Source organism: Lutra lutra, chromosome 8, assembly GCF_902655055.1.
Source record: "Lutra lutra chromosome 8, mLutLut1.2, whole genome shotgun sequence".
Taxonomy (NCBI): Eukaryota; Metazoa; Chordata; class Mammalia; order Carnivora; family Mustelidae; genus Lutra; species Lutra lutra.
In genome coordinates this window covers 59,226,465-59,241,575 of record NC_062285.1, presented here as the reverse complement: position 1 = coordinate 59,241,575, position 15,111 = coordinate 59,226,465, and the positions used below count along the sequence as shown (strand labels likewise).

The 15,111-nt window shown below is 56.3% G+C and overlaps 1 protein-coding gene across 2 annotated transcripts; it reads right to left on the bottom strand.

Annotated features, from left to right (window-relative positions):
- Positions 1–10,327: 10,327 nt before the first annotated feature.
- Positions 10,328–14,831, bottom strand: DDN (dendrin). 2 transcript variants are annotated; one of them, XM_047741722.1, is made up of 3 exons: positions 14,786–14,831; positions 12,884–12,955; positions 10,328–12,465 (listed from the first exon to the last, which is right to left on the bottom strand). In XM_047741722.1, the coding sequence occupies exons 2-3, from the start codon at positions 12,928–12,930 to the stop codon at positions 10,551–10,553; spliced, it is 1,962 nt and encodes a 653-aa protein (XP_047597678.1). In that variant the 5' UTR covers positions 12,931–12,955; positions 14,786–14,831; the 3' UTR covers positions 10,328–10,550. The 2 variants fall into 2 exon arrangements, with proteins under 2 accessions (XP_047597678.1, XP_047597677.1); XM_047741721.1 differs by lacking the exon at positions 14,786–14,831 and having other exon boundaries at positions 12,884–14,751.
- Between the last annotated feature and the right edge of the window lie 280 nt (positions 14,832–15,111).

Here is a 15,111-nt window from a genome sequence, read left to right as displayed (position 1 = left end):
CTCCCTGGATATGTGAACTCTGACCCCTGTTGGCCTTTGGGGTATGTGTGGGGGTAGGGGAGCGGAGCCAGGATCTGCTCAAGCCTGCAAAAGACATCCCTTTCCCTCTTTCTCCATTTGCCAAGCCAGCACCAGCTCAGCTCTGATGGGCACTTGGGGGGGGGAGGGGGGGATTGAAAACGTATTGATCCAGAGTAGAAGGCACCTCATAAGCCTTGGGTTTCCAGTAAAGAACCCCCTGCATAGAATGTCCAGTCTATAATCCAATGAATTATTAGGTCCCCCAGCTCCCAAAGCAAGAAGTTAATGGACTGTCAGAGGCAGGAGAGGGGGCTTGGGCCCCTGTTGGACAATGCCCAGAGTTGGGGAGAAGCAGCGGTTGGGGAGCTGAGGGCTTGGCAGCTGTCCTCGACCACTCTCACCTAACTCCGAACTCCAAGAGCTGGAACTGGTATCAGCTTTCAGGCCCAGAAGCTGGGGCCTCTGAGCAGAGCTGACATGCAGCTGCTGGAAGAAGGGTAAAGAGAAGCAATGATTCCTGGTCTGGCTCTACTTAGATTTTCAACAATTATGTTGTTTTCTCAGCCTGTTACCTTGTCTATTGAACAGGGAGGGTTGTCAGTACAAGTCTTCTCCCTCCGGAAGGCGATGAGGTTCAGAGGAGATCATGTCCATGAAAAGCTGGGTCATTTGAACACTGGCTGACGCCTCTTCTGTGCCAGGCATGTGCCAAATGCTGGGGATACGGGGCCCTAAGAGCCCACTTGGAGGAGTTTCCAAAGTGGCCAGGGAATCAAGTACATCAATGCATATTGTTAGAATAATAGGGGAGTGCTGGGGGCGCCTGGGTGGCTCAGTGGGTTAAGCCGCTGCCTTCGGCTCAGGTCATGATCTCGGAGTCCTGGGATCGAGTCCCGCATCGGGCTCTCTGCTCAGCAGGGAGCCTGCTTCCTCCTGTCTCTCTGCCTGCCTCTCTGCCTACTTGTGTTCTCTCTCTCTCTGTCAAATAAATAAATAAAATCTTTTAAAAAAATAGGGGAGTGCTGTGAAGGCTCGGTGGAGTAGAAAACCCTCTGCACACCCCTGAGGTTTAAGGACAGACCCCCATAACCAAGTCTGCTGCGTGGAGGTCCTTCATTTCCAGGGGCTGGAAATTCACGGTGCGTAAGGAAGTGCAGAATAAGGCCTGGCCCTTGAAGGGCCATGCACTAAGAAAAAGGTTGGGGAGACAAGCAAAAGGGGGATAGGATCTGCAAAACATTACATAGAAGCTAATTCTCTCTCTCTCTCTCTCTCTCTTTTTTTAAGATTATTTATTTATTTATTTATTTGAGAGCGCGCGCGCGCGCGAGAGAGAGAGAGAGAGAGAGAGAGAGCGCGAGCGAGTGCGGGAGAAGCAGGCTTCCTGCTGAGCAGGGAGCCCAAGAAGGGGCTTGATTGCAGGACCCTGGGATCAGGACCTGAGCCAAAGGCAGTTGCTTAACTGACTGAGCCACCCAGGAGCCCCAAAGCGAATTCTTTTGATGTTCCGATCTGTGCCATCCTCACGGAGGGTTGTGCCTAGAGAGGCTAGTGCTGGCGTGAATCGGCCCAATGCCCAGCTCTGCCCTACCCGCTCTGGTTATCCTTCCGCCCACCTTTGATCTTAGGTGCCAGGTGCCACACATCCAGAGGGACCCGAGGCTGCCAGGGACCCCGGATGCACGGTTGGCCTCAGCAAGTGAGAGAGCCACCAGTCCTGAAATATCCTGGGGTGGGGGGAGCGGAAAAGCTGAGAGGACCGAGATGGCAGGCCTGCACAGTCCCCAGGGGGTCAGCGAGCCAGCACCACACACACACACCCCACCACACGCACCCTGGAAAAACCCCGTCAGTGGGGCTGCAAATACCCCAGGGTCTAGCCCCCCCCCCCCCACCTCAGGCTGGCTCCGTCGTCCTCTCCAGGCCAGAGGGAGAAAAATAACAAAATGAGGAGAAAATAAGCTGTTTGGCTGTGGTGTGAGCAGGAATATCCATACAGAGCTGCCCACCACTCACCCTTACTCACTCTTTCCACACCCAGCCGGGGCGCCCAGCAGGAGACAGACCACCCCCCGGCCCCCTCCCCCGTCTGGGCTAAAAGCAGACGCGGGTGAGCGAGCAGCAGGTTATAAATATGCCCAGGGAACTGCCGCCAACTCGCTCCCTTGTCATTCCCTGGGAGGGGATAGGGTGGGGTGGCTCCGAGGGAGGAGCCAGGGCTGCCCTGCTCCTGGGGCCCAGGAGGAAGTGGGGCTTCCAAGACGCTTCTGCACTTTTTTTTTTTTTTTTTGCCCTTTTCAAAGCGAAGGAACCACCACCTCTTCATTTTTCCTGGACACTGGCTCATCTGCTCGGAGGTGGGGTTCCATTGCTCCCCCAGCCACAGTGGGGACCTCAGAAGGAGAGGACCCAAGGCCAACCTGGGTCATGGGGCGGCTCAGCACCCCTTCTCTTTCTCATACTTGTACTCATTAACTCTCAGCAAAGCCAAAGTTCATTCATTCGTTCAACGGGCACTCGCTAGGGGCTTGCTGAGCCCCAGGCCCCATGCATAAGCACACCAGCACTCATGAGTGTGTCTGCACTCATTCGTGCACACACAGCAGCCCCGCTCCCACATGTTCACATCAGCGCCAAGCCCCACTATGGACTTCTGGACTTGAACCTGGCAGCGTCATCAGGAAGGGTAAAGCTCCAGGCTCCCAGTTCTGCCTCAGAGCAGGTTGGCAGAGCCAGGCAGGATGTGGAGAACCAGGGCCCTCAGTCTTGCTCCCACTATTCCCTAGGGAAATGAAGGGTGCTTTCTTGCCTCCCTGCCCAGCTATCTCCCAGGGCAGGCCAGGAAGAAAGAGCCACTCTCTGGGATGTTGAGGGGACACCTGCCCAGGCTGCCAGAGCCTCCTGCTCCCCAGCCACTTGCCAAGTAGGTGCCAAGCTGGGCAAAAGGGGGCAGTGCCACCCTGGGAAGCTTCCAGCTCTCCTCCCCCAGGGCTGAACCCCTCCCCTCTCCCTCCTCCCTATTAATCCTCGGAAGTGAAGGGGCCGTCCCTGGCGGCCCCTCGGCCCTATTGTGGCCCCTCGCCCTCCTCGGCTGGCGTCTAATTAACTCCTCCTGCCCCCGGTTTTGTGTGCCCCCCTTACCCCACCTTGTCGGCCCCGCCCCTACGCTCCGCCGGCTCCCCCCCACGGACATTCCAGCCCGACCGGGCTGGTGTGCCAGGGCAACCAGGGCCGGACCGAGGCCTAATCCTCCCGCCGCCTGGCCCGGCTGGGGGAGCCCCACTCACCTCCCCACTCTCTGGGGGCTGCTGGGCTCGGCTGCGGCGGAGACACACAATCAGGACAAAGGCGCAGCCCCCAGGGGGCTAACTCAGCCTTCACGCCCAGGTTGTGCGGCATTTGGGGAGTTTAATGAATTGTCCATCACGCCTTTCAGGGCCCGCCCGTCAGCCTGGATTAATCTTCGGAGCCCTGGTGGGGTAGGAGACACTAAGCCTGTATTTATTACTCTCCCATTGTCACTAATTGAGGTAATTATCTGTGACTCTGGCCTGGCCAACAATGCGGCATTCACTCCCGGGACCTCGATGGGCCTGGCTCCCACTCTCAGCACCAACCCTCCCTCCTCTCTTCCAAACCCACCAAGGGCTAAGTTGGGCCCTAGAGCATCTTGGGAAAGCAGACAATGTCCCACAGTGCTTCACCTCCCAACCAGTGTCTCCCACAGCCACGACTATGGAGTTGCAGCTAGGGAGAAGTCCAGCCCCCCCAAAGTGGATAGGAAAGGAGGGCAGCCTGGGACAGGTTTGGCTGGCAGAGCCCCCAGGCCACACAGGGACATGTTTCTGAGATTTTGGTTTTCTCCTCATCTCTGGACTGGTGACACCAGGATCTCATAGGGCCCTTCTGTGGTTCCACCTTTGTGTTCCTGTAGCCTCCAGATCTGTAAAATATTGGGAGGCCCTAATCCATACCAGGCATACTCTCAGGAGGTCCCTAGAGCCTCCAGAGCTGGCAGCGTGGCTGTGGATGTGATGGGGGAGGTTGGGAGAGAGACTAGGAAAGGGCTGGTCAGGGAGCTCAGAAAAGACAAAAGGAATCAGCCCAGGAGGGAACATCTAAGGGTCACACTAACGTGGCCATACAGTAACCTTAGGGAGAAACATGGATTTGGAAGGGTGAGCGTGCCAAAGAGTAGATTTCATGTGGAGATGGCTTCCCAGGTCAAGGGCATTGGTCTGGGGAACAGATGTGTGTATCTCTGTGTGTGTATGTGTGTGTAAAAGAGAGAAAGATAGCAAAGGAAGATTTGGGTTTTGATTAGGACTAGATGTTGAGCTCTTTGAGGGCAGGAACTATGTCTTGGTCCCTGTTGGTTTCCCAAGACCCTAACACTATACCTGACGCGTAGTAGGCACTGTCCAGGGAATGGATGGATAGATGAGGCCAGTTCTTACACTGGAGTTGGGGGTCTGTCGGCTCTTCTTTTCCATAGCTGCACTTAGCCTTTTTATTCTGTCTCAGCACTTGCTGGAAGGAAATGTCTAGACGATCCAGGGACAGTTCTTGAATGGGCACTCCTCCAACTGCGAACATTTTAAGGACCTTGGCAGAACGCAGCGCTACAGTTGGAACAGCGCCACCTTGTGGTGCCTCTTGGAAGAGCTCCTGGAGAGACTCCAGCAAAGGAAGCGGGGTTAATCCCTCGTGGGAACACGAGGCAGCAGACCCCTTCTCCTTCTGTACATCTGAGGCTGAATTGTTGTGCCAGTGTCCCTGTTACACGGTTTTATAATTTGTTCCTACCTTCTGCCAGCATTTACTGAAAGCCTGTTCCAGGTCAAGCCTGTAGGGGATATGGAGCTAAAACCAAAGGCACTAGCCTTGAGCAACTCATGGTCCAGAGGGGGATTCCACAACGTAACAAGACCAGTGAAGGTCATAACCAGGCAGCAGAGAAAACAATGATATAGGTGTTGAGGAGGCAACTGGGACATTCGCAGCTCAACAGCTCTCTGCCCCTTCTCTCTTCGATTCCTTTCACTAAAGCTTAAACGTTTATCCTTGCTTTCCAGGCCATTTCATGATTTAACCCACACACACTGTTCCCGAGTCCCCGCACCTCTGCATTCCCCAGTGCCTCTGTTCCCTGTGAAGCCTTTGTGCTTTCTCACTTCTCTACCTTTGCCCACACCCTGGAATGCACCTCTTCCCCATTTTCCCCATTGAAACCCAAGGTTGGAATGTCCCTCCCTCCATCAGGCTCTTCTAATTTCCCTTGGCAAGATGGCCTTCCTGAAGCAGCATCTTGGCAAGGCTTTGGTTAACAGCATATACAGGCCTTCCCGTAGAAGGTTATCTGCGTAAGTTACTTATCCTCTTACTAGTCTTCTACCTTCCTGAGGACATGGGTTCCATGTTTTGTTCCTCTTGGCATTCTTTGTGGCACGGAGCTAGGGACATCAGATGTCATCATTAAGAGAAGAAAGAGATGGCAGATGGTGGATAAATACATGGGTGAACGAATGGACAGATAAATGGCTGGCTGGACGACAGAGGGTTGGGAGATGGATGGATAAATGGATAGGTGGGATATATAGATGGGTGGATGCATGCTGGGATGAACAGAAGGATGGAGGCACACATGGATGGATAGACAGATAGATGAAGCAATTCTTCTTTAAAAGGGACTCATCAAAAGCTCTGTAGTATCAGGGGCTTCAAGGGAGGAAACCCACTCCATGTGAAGACATGGAGACGAGGGGCCAGTATCCAGACTGAGCCTTCCTACACTCAGTCAGGATGCACCTCGGTGACTCATCTCCCACTCCCAGAAGCCACCCATTGTCAGGGAACTGATCCTTCTCACAGGCTTGCCTAGATCCTCAGGAATGCCTTCATTAACATATATTATGTTGTACGGCCCACACTATAGTGATTTTGTGGGTTTCCTCTCCCATATCCCTTGCCCTGTCTCACACACACCCTAGACTGGAAGCTCCCTGAAAATAAGAGCCTTGTCTGAGTCCCTGGTGTGTCCCTACGGCCTGGCATACAAGCTTAATGAAGGACTGACCAGATGAATAACTGAGGGAGTGCTCCCTTTTCTCCACAGACACACTCTATCCACTCCCTGTGTACTCATGTCCAGCCATCTCTCTTGGTCCTCTCCTCCTCACACGCTCTATACTCACTCCTGACCCTGGATCCCCTAAAGTCCCGGAATTATGGCCTGGTTCTTTGTTATCCATTTGTGGCTGATTGAGGGAAGTCCCAGGCCTCTCATGAGAGTCTGAAAGGAGAGGGGGTCCTTAGGCCCTCTAAAGCCATATTAATCTGGCCCCATTCAGGACAGAAAAGGGCTTCCATGGAAAGAACCTGGCTGTTGGCAGGGTAGTGGCCTATGCTAACCTGAGAGCTGCTGCCCCAAGTGGCCCGCGTCCTCCTGTGTCTGCTGTCACTGCACCTGACCTGTGAGGCTGTCCCAAGGTTGGGGGTGGTTGTGGCCTCTGTCTCTGAGAGGCTGGCCAGCTGGCAGACGAAGCCAGATTTAGAAGTCATTTTCACAGCAGGGAGCCTCCAGCCTCCCACCCACAGTGGCATGTAGGGCCAGTCTGAGATATGGCTCACCAAGGGCAGGCCCCCAGACCTACAGTCACTCCTCCTCTTCTCTCTGTCCCTTTCTCCCCAGATCTTTAGCAGCCAGTGCTGACTCTACCCTTAGGCAAAGATGAAAGATGTCCTGGGGAAGCAGGGTATGTTTCCTGTCACCCTAACCACCCAAATGCTCCCTGTACACCATCCGACCATTCAAGGGACCGCGTCTCCACCCCAGCCCTTTTCTCCTCTTGACCTGGTCTCTGCTGCCTGTTCCTGCTCTTCCCCAACCTCTACTTCTCTCCCTCTCCCCTTCTGTTCTTATATCCCCAGTACTAATGAAATAGCTCTAGAGAAATAATAACCAGAGCTTAACCCTTGTATATCCCTTATTAAGCATCAGGCATTGTTCTTTTCAAGTGCTTTTCATACTGAATCATTTAATCGTCCCAAGAAGCCTATGAATAAAAGCACTATTCATAACCCCATCCTATAACTGAGGACACCAAGACACAGAGATATTGAGTAACTTGCCCAAGGTCACACAGCTAGTGTGAGATAGAGGCAAGATCTAAACCCAGGCTGCCAGACCCCAGAGTCCATGCTCTAAACACAACGCTGCCCTATTTCTCCGATAATGATAGCAGTGTGGGTGAACTCTTCGAAACTGACCTCTTGCTTGTTCAACCTCACAGAGGCTTTAGTTGTATGGCGGAGTCTCCCTCCACAGGGCCAGCCCCTCCGCTACCCTCAGGGCTCACCTCTTCTACCAGCCTGGAGCCCCTGGGCTATAGCAAAATCCAGGCAGATGCTCTCACCACTGCCCTAGCCTTCCTTCGTCTTCCTCCTGGGCTCAAGTCCGTTCTCTTCTCAAGCCCAAAAGTCCAGGGCACACACTCCTGAGGGAGCCAGGCTCGCCTCAGCCTGCCCTCAGTTTTCACACCTGTCTTTATCTGAAGGTACCCTCAACTCCAGTCTAAGCAGACTGTTTGGTAATTTCCTACACATACCCTGCTTCCCCACATCCATACCTCTGTTTATGCTCTCCTCTCTACTTGGAGCTCCTTTCCCCAAATTCTATCTCAGATGCCACCTCCTTCAGGGAGCCCTTCCTGATCTCATAAAATCCACGCAATCTCCCTTGTTTGACTCCTGATAATACTTATCACTTCCTGCTCACTACTGTCATTATTGGTGTGTTTTCATCTTCACTCATCTCTTTCCTGGAGCCCAACCCAGGGCCTGCTTCCTCTCAGGTCCTCAGTAAGTGCTTAGTATTTAAAATTGGTAGTAGTGGGGCACCTGGGTGGCTCAGTGGTTAAGCCTCTGCCTTCGGCTCGGGTCATGATCTCGGGGTCCTGGGATCGAGTCCCGCATCGGGCTTTCCCCTCTGCAGGGAGCCTGCTTCCTCCTCTCTCTCTCTCTCTGCTTGCCTCTCTGCCCGCTTGTGATCTCTCTCTGTCAAATAAATAAAATACTTAAATAAATAAATAAATAAATAATAAAATTGGTAGTAGTTAGACTTGCAGGTGAAAGGTAGACAGACTTCAGCAAACTTTGACCTCTTCCCAAGGTGAACCTCACTTCCTTTACTTCCTCCAGCAAGAACTAACTTGATTGAAACTCCACATTGTGGGTCCCAGGCAGGTTCTGAGATGAACTCTCCAGGTAATTTTCATCAGTGCTGTCCCCTCAGGTTCAGAAGCCCAGAGAGACATCCCTACATACACACATACACACTGAACCAAGGTCAGCCTGCCCCAGCACAGGGTCCAGCCCAGGGACCTCCCAAACTGTTCTGTTCTCTCCTACCCTGTCCTGACCTGTACCGGTAGGGAGTGACATCGAGATAACTGAAGACCAAAATAATAAATGGCTTGAGAATGGGGCTGGGGCTCTGAACGCTGTGCGGGAGTTGGAGTGACTCGGTAGGGATGGGGGCAGAGGCGGCGGGCCAGGACTCTGGGACTGAGTCTGGGCGAAGCCCCCGCGCCCGCCGAGTTGGCAGCTAAATTTACCCGGGCTGACTCAGCCCTTGCCCGGAATGGGGGGTGGGGGGAGTGCGTTGGGGCACTGGGAAGAGCAAGCGGGGGTGGGGTGGGGGGCAAGGAAGGAAGAGTCCGACTGGGGGTGATAGGGTTGCGCTGGGAGTTTCCATCAAAGAAAGGAGTTCCCCCCCACCAGCCCCCCACCAGGCGGGAAGAAACAGCAGAGTCCTGTGGGGAGGGACAGGGGAGCGACTGGGCCGGTGAAAGGAAAAAGATGCCAAGGTTGGACAAAGGGAAGCTTAGATTTATTGAGCGCCTACTGTGTGCCAGGCACTGTGCAAGGCGCTTTACATACATTATCGCGTAAAATCCTCACAACAACCCTGCGAGGTAGGTGTTTATAAACCCCCATTTGACAGATGAGGAAACTGAGGCTCAGGGAGGTGAAGTGATTTGGCCAAATTCACATGGCTAGTAAATAGAGACAGAACTGTCCAAGATTGGAGAGAAGAAAGACTTCAGTGTCTGGGTCCCAAGCCGGTTGGCGTGGGTGAGTACAAAGAGGGACTCCGCGCGCTCCAGAGGCCTGCTCCCGACCTAGCACGGCTGGAGGTGGAAAGGTGGGGGACCCGCGCGCAAAAACTGGGTATCAACTGGTTAACTAGCAGTGCCCGGGTAGGGGGGCCTCGAGAATTAGCTACCGGGGAAATCCGCGACCTGCGCGCGCCCCGTAGTGGCTACAGCGAGTATCACACCCCATACCTACAGGCTTTTTGGGACCAACCTCCCCCTTCCATGACTGGCCAAGGTTTCTGGAATAGGCAGGGATGCAAGAAAGTTTCAGGGTTCTTTCAGATGAGTGATACCACCGGGGTGGGAAATCGTGGTAACGATTCAAAGCATCACTAAGGAACACTGGGGAGGAGGAAATGGGGGAAGGCCTAAAGAGGTCCCAAGCTGATTCACTGGCTGCCTTCCCTCCCCAGCTTGGACCACCACAGGCCAGGGACAGTGACAAGGCCACCATCCTGCTCTGCCTTGAGGAGCCCTCACCTACACCTAAGAGACTGGGATAGAAGCCCTTAAACTTGCTCAGATCTTCTGCAAATCCTGGAGAGTCTCTTGAATATTGAGCATGAGTGCAGGTGACAATGAAGCCATCTGAGGGACACTTAGACTCTGTTCATTTATTCCTAATTCTCTTTCTTGGCCTGTGGAGGAGAGGGTGAGATAGAACCCACCCCCGAGGACCCAAAGCATCAGGGATGAACTTATCCCAAGACGGGTGACACCAAAGTGAGTCCTCTTCCTGTTTTGCTGGTTGTATCTGGATCCCTTCCTCTTCTGCCAAGGGCCTCTCCCTCACCTGGTCACCTCAGTGGGAAGCCTCTCCATCACTTTCTCCCTCCAAGCCCCAAGATCCTGCCCTAAAGTTGCCCTAGGACTATAACATCCCTGCCCCCCTACCTGATCCTGGCCAAGCCACTCTGCTCTGCTCTGAACCCAGTGCATGAGCCCCTGCTGAAGACCTTACCCCAGTGCCCTGAATGGAGCAGGTATTAAAGTCTATTGTTCATCCTCACCTGTCCTGAAAAAGAAGGAAAGAAGAAAGAAAGAAAGAAAGAAAGAAAGAAAGAAAGAAAGAAAGAAAGAAAGAAAGAAAGAAAGAAAAGAAAAGAAAAGAAAAGAAAAGAAAAGAAAGGGAAGGGGAGGAGAGGGGAGGGGAGGGGAGGGGAGGGGAGGGGAGGGGAGGGGAGGGGAGGGGAGGGGAAGGAAAGGAATAAATCGTGAATTGGCATATGCTCCCTTTCCTTTCATTTGGGCGGCTTCTATTTCAAGTATGGGAACGACTCTGGGGAAGGGGTAGAAGGAAGTCTGTGAGGAAAGAGGACCAGTGGGCCCAAAGATGGAAAAGTGGGGAACACAAATACAAGGAAGGGCCTGTCACTGCCGCTCCCTATTTTCCTGTGGGATCCCCTTAGTGTCCCTCGTTCCGAAGAGGGCCTCCTCGGTTCGGCTGATGACATCTAGAATATCTCGGATGCTGTCGCTCAGCTCTGCTGTCTTCCCGCCTTCCCCGGGCCGGGGCTGCTCATTTCGCCAGGAGGCGCCCGAGGCTTCTGTGTCGCTTCCATCAGAAGAGCCGCTATGGACGCTGAGCTCCGTAGCTTCGTCCGAGTCCGAGTCTGGGGCGGTGTGCCGGCGGATGCGGGATACGGCTTCCCGCAGGGCCCCGGCGTAGGGCCCTGGGGTCCGCGGCCAGGCCCGGCTCGCGCGCCGCGGGACCGCCGCCCCTTCCTCCGAGCCCTCGGCACTGACCGTGCCTCCTGAGGCCGCTGGGCCTGAGGCCGAGCGCTCAGGGCTACCCGGCTGCGGGGGAGCGTCCTGAAGGTTTACTTCGCCAACAGGGAGCCCCAAGATGCGGGAGGCGCGCTCCTCCAAGGAGGAGTCCGCGGGCTTCCCGCCCTCAGCTTCGAGCCCGCGCCCTCCACCGAGCTGGTGTGAAAGGCGACTGCTCAAGAGCCGTTTCTGGCAAGGGGAGGGAAAGGCCGTGGCTCCCTCGCCCTCCTCCTTGTTGGGCTTCGGTTGATTAGGGGCATCCCCCACGACGCGCGGAACCCCATCGGGCAAAAGTTGTACATGCTGGGTTCGAGGGGTTGGGACATACTGTGACCGGATCACCACGCACGTGGCGTCAATGACAAAGACGCCTTCTCCACGAGCAGGGCCGCGGGAACTGCGGGGTAGGGTGTGGGCGCGGCGGGTCCCCTTCCAACCCTCCAAGGTCTCAGGTCCAGCCCCCTCTCTATGACCTAGGGACTCTCTCCATCCCGTGCCTCCTGGAGCCCAGGGTCTGGGGAGGGTCTGGCTATGTCGGGGCGGCTGCTTTTTAAGGGAGGGAATCCAGCATTTGGGGAGCCTGCTCTGTTCCCTATTTTCTTTCCCTTCCCCGGAGCCCTTGAGATGGGGCTTGGACCTGGGAGCGGGACGCGGGGGGCTGGGAGTCGCAGCGGCCAAGCCGGCAGGAGCCGTCTCAGTGCTTGGGCTAACAGCAGCTTTGGCTTGGGAATGGCCGTCGCTACCACTATTCAGGCCAGCAGTGGCCAGCCCCAGGCTTTTCTCCGCTGCCCCCTTGCCCAAGGACTCCAGCCTCGGCCCGGCTGTTCCACAGCCTGGGGATCCCCCCAAGAGGCCCCGCCCCTGTCGGAGACCCCAAGCCCCGAGGACGTCCCGGTAGATCCGAGGATCCAGCCTCTTCTTTGCGCACCCTCCCTCTGTCCTGGACGGAATCGGAGCAGAGGTTGCTGAGGCTGGCGCCTGGGAGGGCTCGGGGCCTCTCTTTGACCCCAAGGTCCTGTGGGGGCCTTCGTAAGAAGGTGGAGCCACGTAGGGTGGCGGGCGGTCCCAGCGTCGTCGCAGGGCTGTCCCGGCTGCGCCTCTCAGCAGCAGGTGAGCCTCGTAGCTGGGGGGCCCTGGCCGCCTACCTCCCCAGGGCCCCGCCCACGCCGCCCCTGGGTCGCTCTGCGGCTGCGCGGATGGACGGGGCGGTCGCCCCGCCGGCCCCAGGCGCTCGGGTCGTGAAGGAGCCGGGGGCCCTACAGGCTGGGCCACCCGAGGGGCGTTCCGAGGTTCCGGGCGGGGCCGACCGGGGGGGCTCCTTCGGGCCCCACCAGCCTTGCGCCTTTTTCGCTCGGTCTCCTTGGCCTCCCGCTCCTGCGATGCCGCTTTCCTTTTTTCTTGCTCCCGGGCTCGGGCCTCGGCCGGGGGCCCCGCCCGCCAGTTGGTCGCCTCCTGCAGCACCCTGGAGGCCCAGGGACGGCGGGGCGGCGGCTCAGGGGATCCCGGGCGCGGCCCACACCTGGGACAATGAGCAGGAACCCAGGTGAGCAGTTTGTGGGGGAAGGGAGCCGAGGCCCGGGGAGCTGGGAGCCCTGGAGACCATTTGGGGCAGCCGAGTGGAGGGGTGTGTGTGAGTGTGTGCCCGTGTGCACGTGCGTATATGTTAGGGCTGAAGTCGAAGGCGGACTCCTCACCATCCCTCCATGCACACTTTAACAGCGTCTGCCCCATCTCACCTCCTGCCCTTTCTCACACCCACTCCTGCCCCCCAAAACAATGCGGGAAGAGTCAGGCCCCAGGCCTCGGAATGGGGTAGGGGGAGGCGTGGGAAAGAGAAAGGGGACCAGCAGCACTAGCTGGTGCCTGCGGGGAGGTCCGGACCCCACTCCCCGCCCCACCACTCTCTTCCCAACACCCGTCTCCTCTCCTTCACTCACGTGCGGCTCTGGGGCCCTCGGGCCCAGTGGCTGGCTTGGAAGTCCATGGGCTGTCGAGGAGGGGCGCGGCGACTATAATGACAGGAAATAGTCTTCACTTCGATCACCAGCAGCTTGGATTTCTGCACCCAGAGGCAGCTGCCAGACTCCTCATCCTGGGGCTCCCGGGGGCTGTCGGGCCCCTCGGAGAAGAGCTGGCCATCCAGCATCCTGCCCCACCCCACCCCGGCCCCCCACCCTCCCACCCGCCCCGAGAGCCCCCTCCCAGCCCGAGGAGCCGGCGCCCACTGCAGAGCAACGGGCCCAGAGACTGGGGACTATATATACCCAGGCACACGTGTGTGCCTGTCTGTGTGTGTGTGCGCGCGCGCGCATGTGACACGGTGCGGCGCGGACGGCACAGCGCTGCTGCCTCCCCCATGTGCACGGCCGCCCCCTGGGGCCCGGGATTGGGCGCCCCTTCCCACTGTTCATGTCCCCCAAGCCTGATGGGACCTGCGCGAGTGGGCAGGGGACTTCTTATTTTTGCCAAGCTGATGCTGCCCTCCCCCCACCCCCATTTCTTCAACCTCCCCGCCGTTTTTAACCCTTCACTCTTCTGCTTGTCGGGGTGCCCCACCACCAGGGTTCTGCCACTGACTTCCTGCCTCGGACTTCAGTTTCCCTAACTGGGAGGTGACAGGAATGGAACTCAAGGTCTCTGCCTGCCATTCTCTGCTGGTTTCCATGGGGTTGGGGTGCAGGGGGTCTATTTTTAGCGGCAGTGGCTGTTCGGGTGCAGAGAGATGAGTAACCAGCTTCCATGCGGTGGAGGGAGGAGGCGGTGGCTTTCACGCAGCTTTTATGTGACTCTGGGGGAGAGCTGCCTCCCCAAGCTCAGCAAGGGTGACCCCCCACACCTTTAACTCCTTGCCCTCTGGGTGTTGCAGCCCAGGGCTGCTGGTAGGACACAGGAGTCTGTCTTGGCTATCAACTGTCCCACGTTCCTATTCTAGGTATTTGTCCTTGGGCACGTATGGAGCCCTCTTCCCACAGCAGGCTCTCTCCCCCAATCCAGAAGCCAGGATTTGGGGGTCATACTGTTCTGTGCCCACACAGCTCTGCTCAGCCTTATGGAGGACAGACTAAGGTGCTTATGCATTTGCACCCTTTCAGAAGGGATGGAGGAGGAATGGTGTGCTCCCTTGGCAAAACCAATACCCTAGCAACTGAAATGATAACGAGTGGCCCCCACTTCCCAGCATAGAGCTGCCCATCATCACCACTACCACAATGCCTAGCTCACTTAGCCCCCACCTGAAGTGGTGCTCAAGATGCTCACCTTTTACACTCATTCTGCCAGGGGCAGGGGGTGTTGCTTACATCCACATGCTCCCTCCCCCCAAGCCTACACCAGGTGTCCCCTGATTCACCATGGTAATGTTAGTGGCAGCACAGCCCACGCCAACCCTTCCATGCAGAGACTTAGCAACCATCCTGGCAACCATGGCAGCAGCTCCAGTGGAGGGGAGGGGAGCAGGGAGGTGGGAGAAGAGTGTGTATGGCAATGGTTCCTGAGGAAGAAGGGATAATTTGCCTCTTCTGAGAGGAATAGTTAAGAATAGGCTATGAGGCTCTGTAATTTTGTCCCTTGTCTTTCCTTCTGCTCCATTCTCAGATTTTGAGACTGCTGGGTTTTAGGGGAGAATGGGAGAGGCAAAAGATCATGCAGCCCTTCGGGTACAGACCCTTCCTTCTAAGAGGATGGGGCCTGGACGATTGTTGTGGCAGAGACTGACTTCATGAGAACCAGAGCAACCAAACCCAGGTTCCCTGCTCCCTAATATGAACCCTGAGAGATAACCCAAACAGCCCCTGTGCCCTCCATTTGACCACACTCCCTCCCCCACTTTTCACACCTACCAGCTGCACTCTGGTGGCTTTTTGCTTGAAGGTGCTTCCTTCTACCCAGGTCCCACCAGAGTCCTAGGGCTTTTTAAAGCCCTTGCCTCCTCCCTAGACAAACCCTCAGTGATGGAATGTGACATAAGAAGACATCTGTCCTCTCCACCGTGCAGTCACCCCCACATACATAAGCATACCCTAATTCTAATAACTTGGAAGCCTCCCTCCCCCAAGTCTGGGAATGTGCTGTGAGCTATGAAGAGGGGAATGCAGAAGCAGGGGCTTTCTCCAAAGCCAGGAAGGCAGCCCTGACAAGCTGCCTTGACACTTTTCCCCATGAGCCA

Bases quoted from the DNA above. Each gene is read 5' to 3' on its own strand.
- DDN (XM_047741721.1), bottom strand. From the start codon at position 13,092: ATGCTGGATGGCCAGCTCTTCTCCGAGGGGCCCGACAGCCCCCGGGAG. The intron at 12,466-12,883 runs GTGAGTGAAGGA...TCATTGTCCCAG, and splicing joins CGAGGGCCCCAGAGCCGCAC to GTGTGGGCCGCGCCCGGGAT.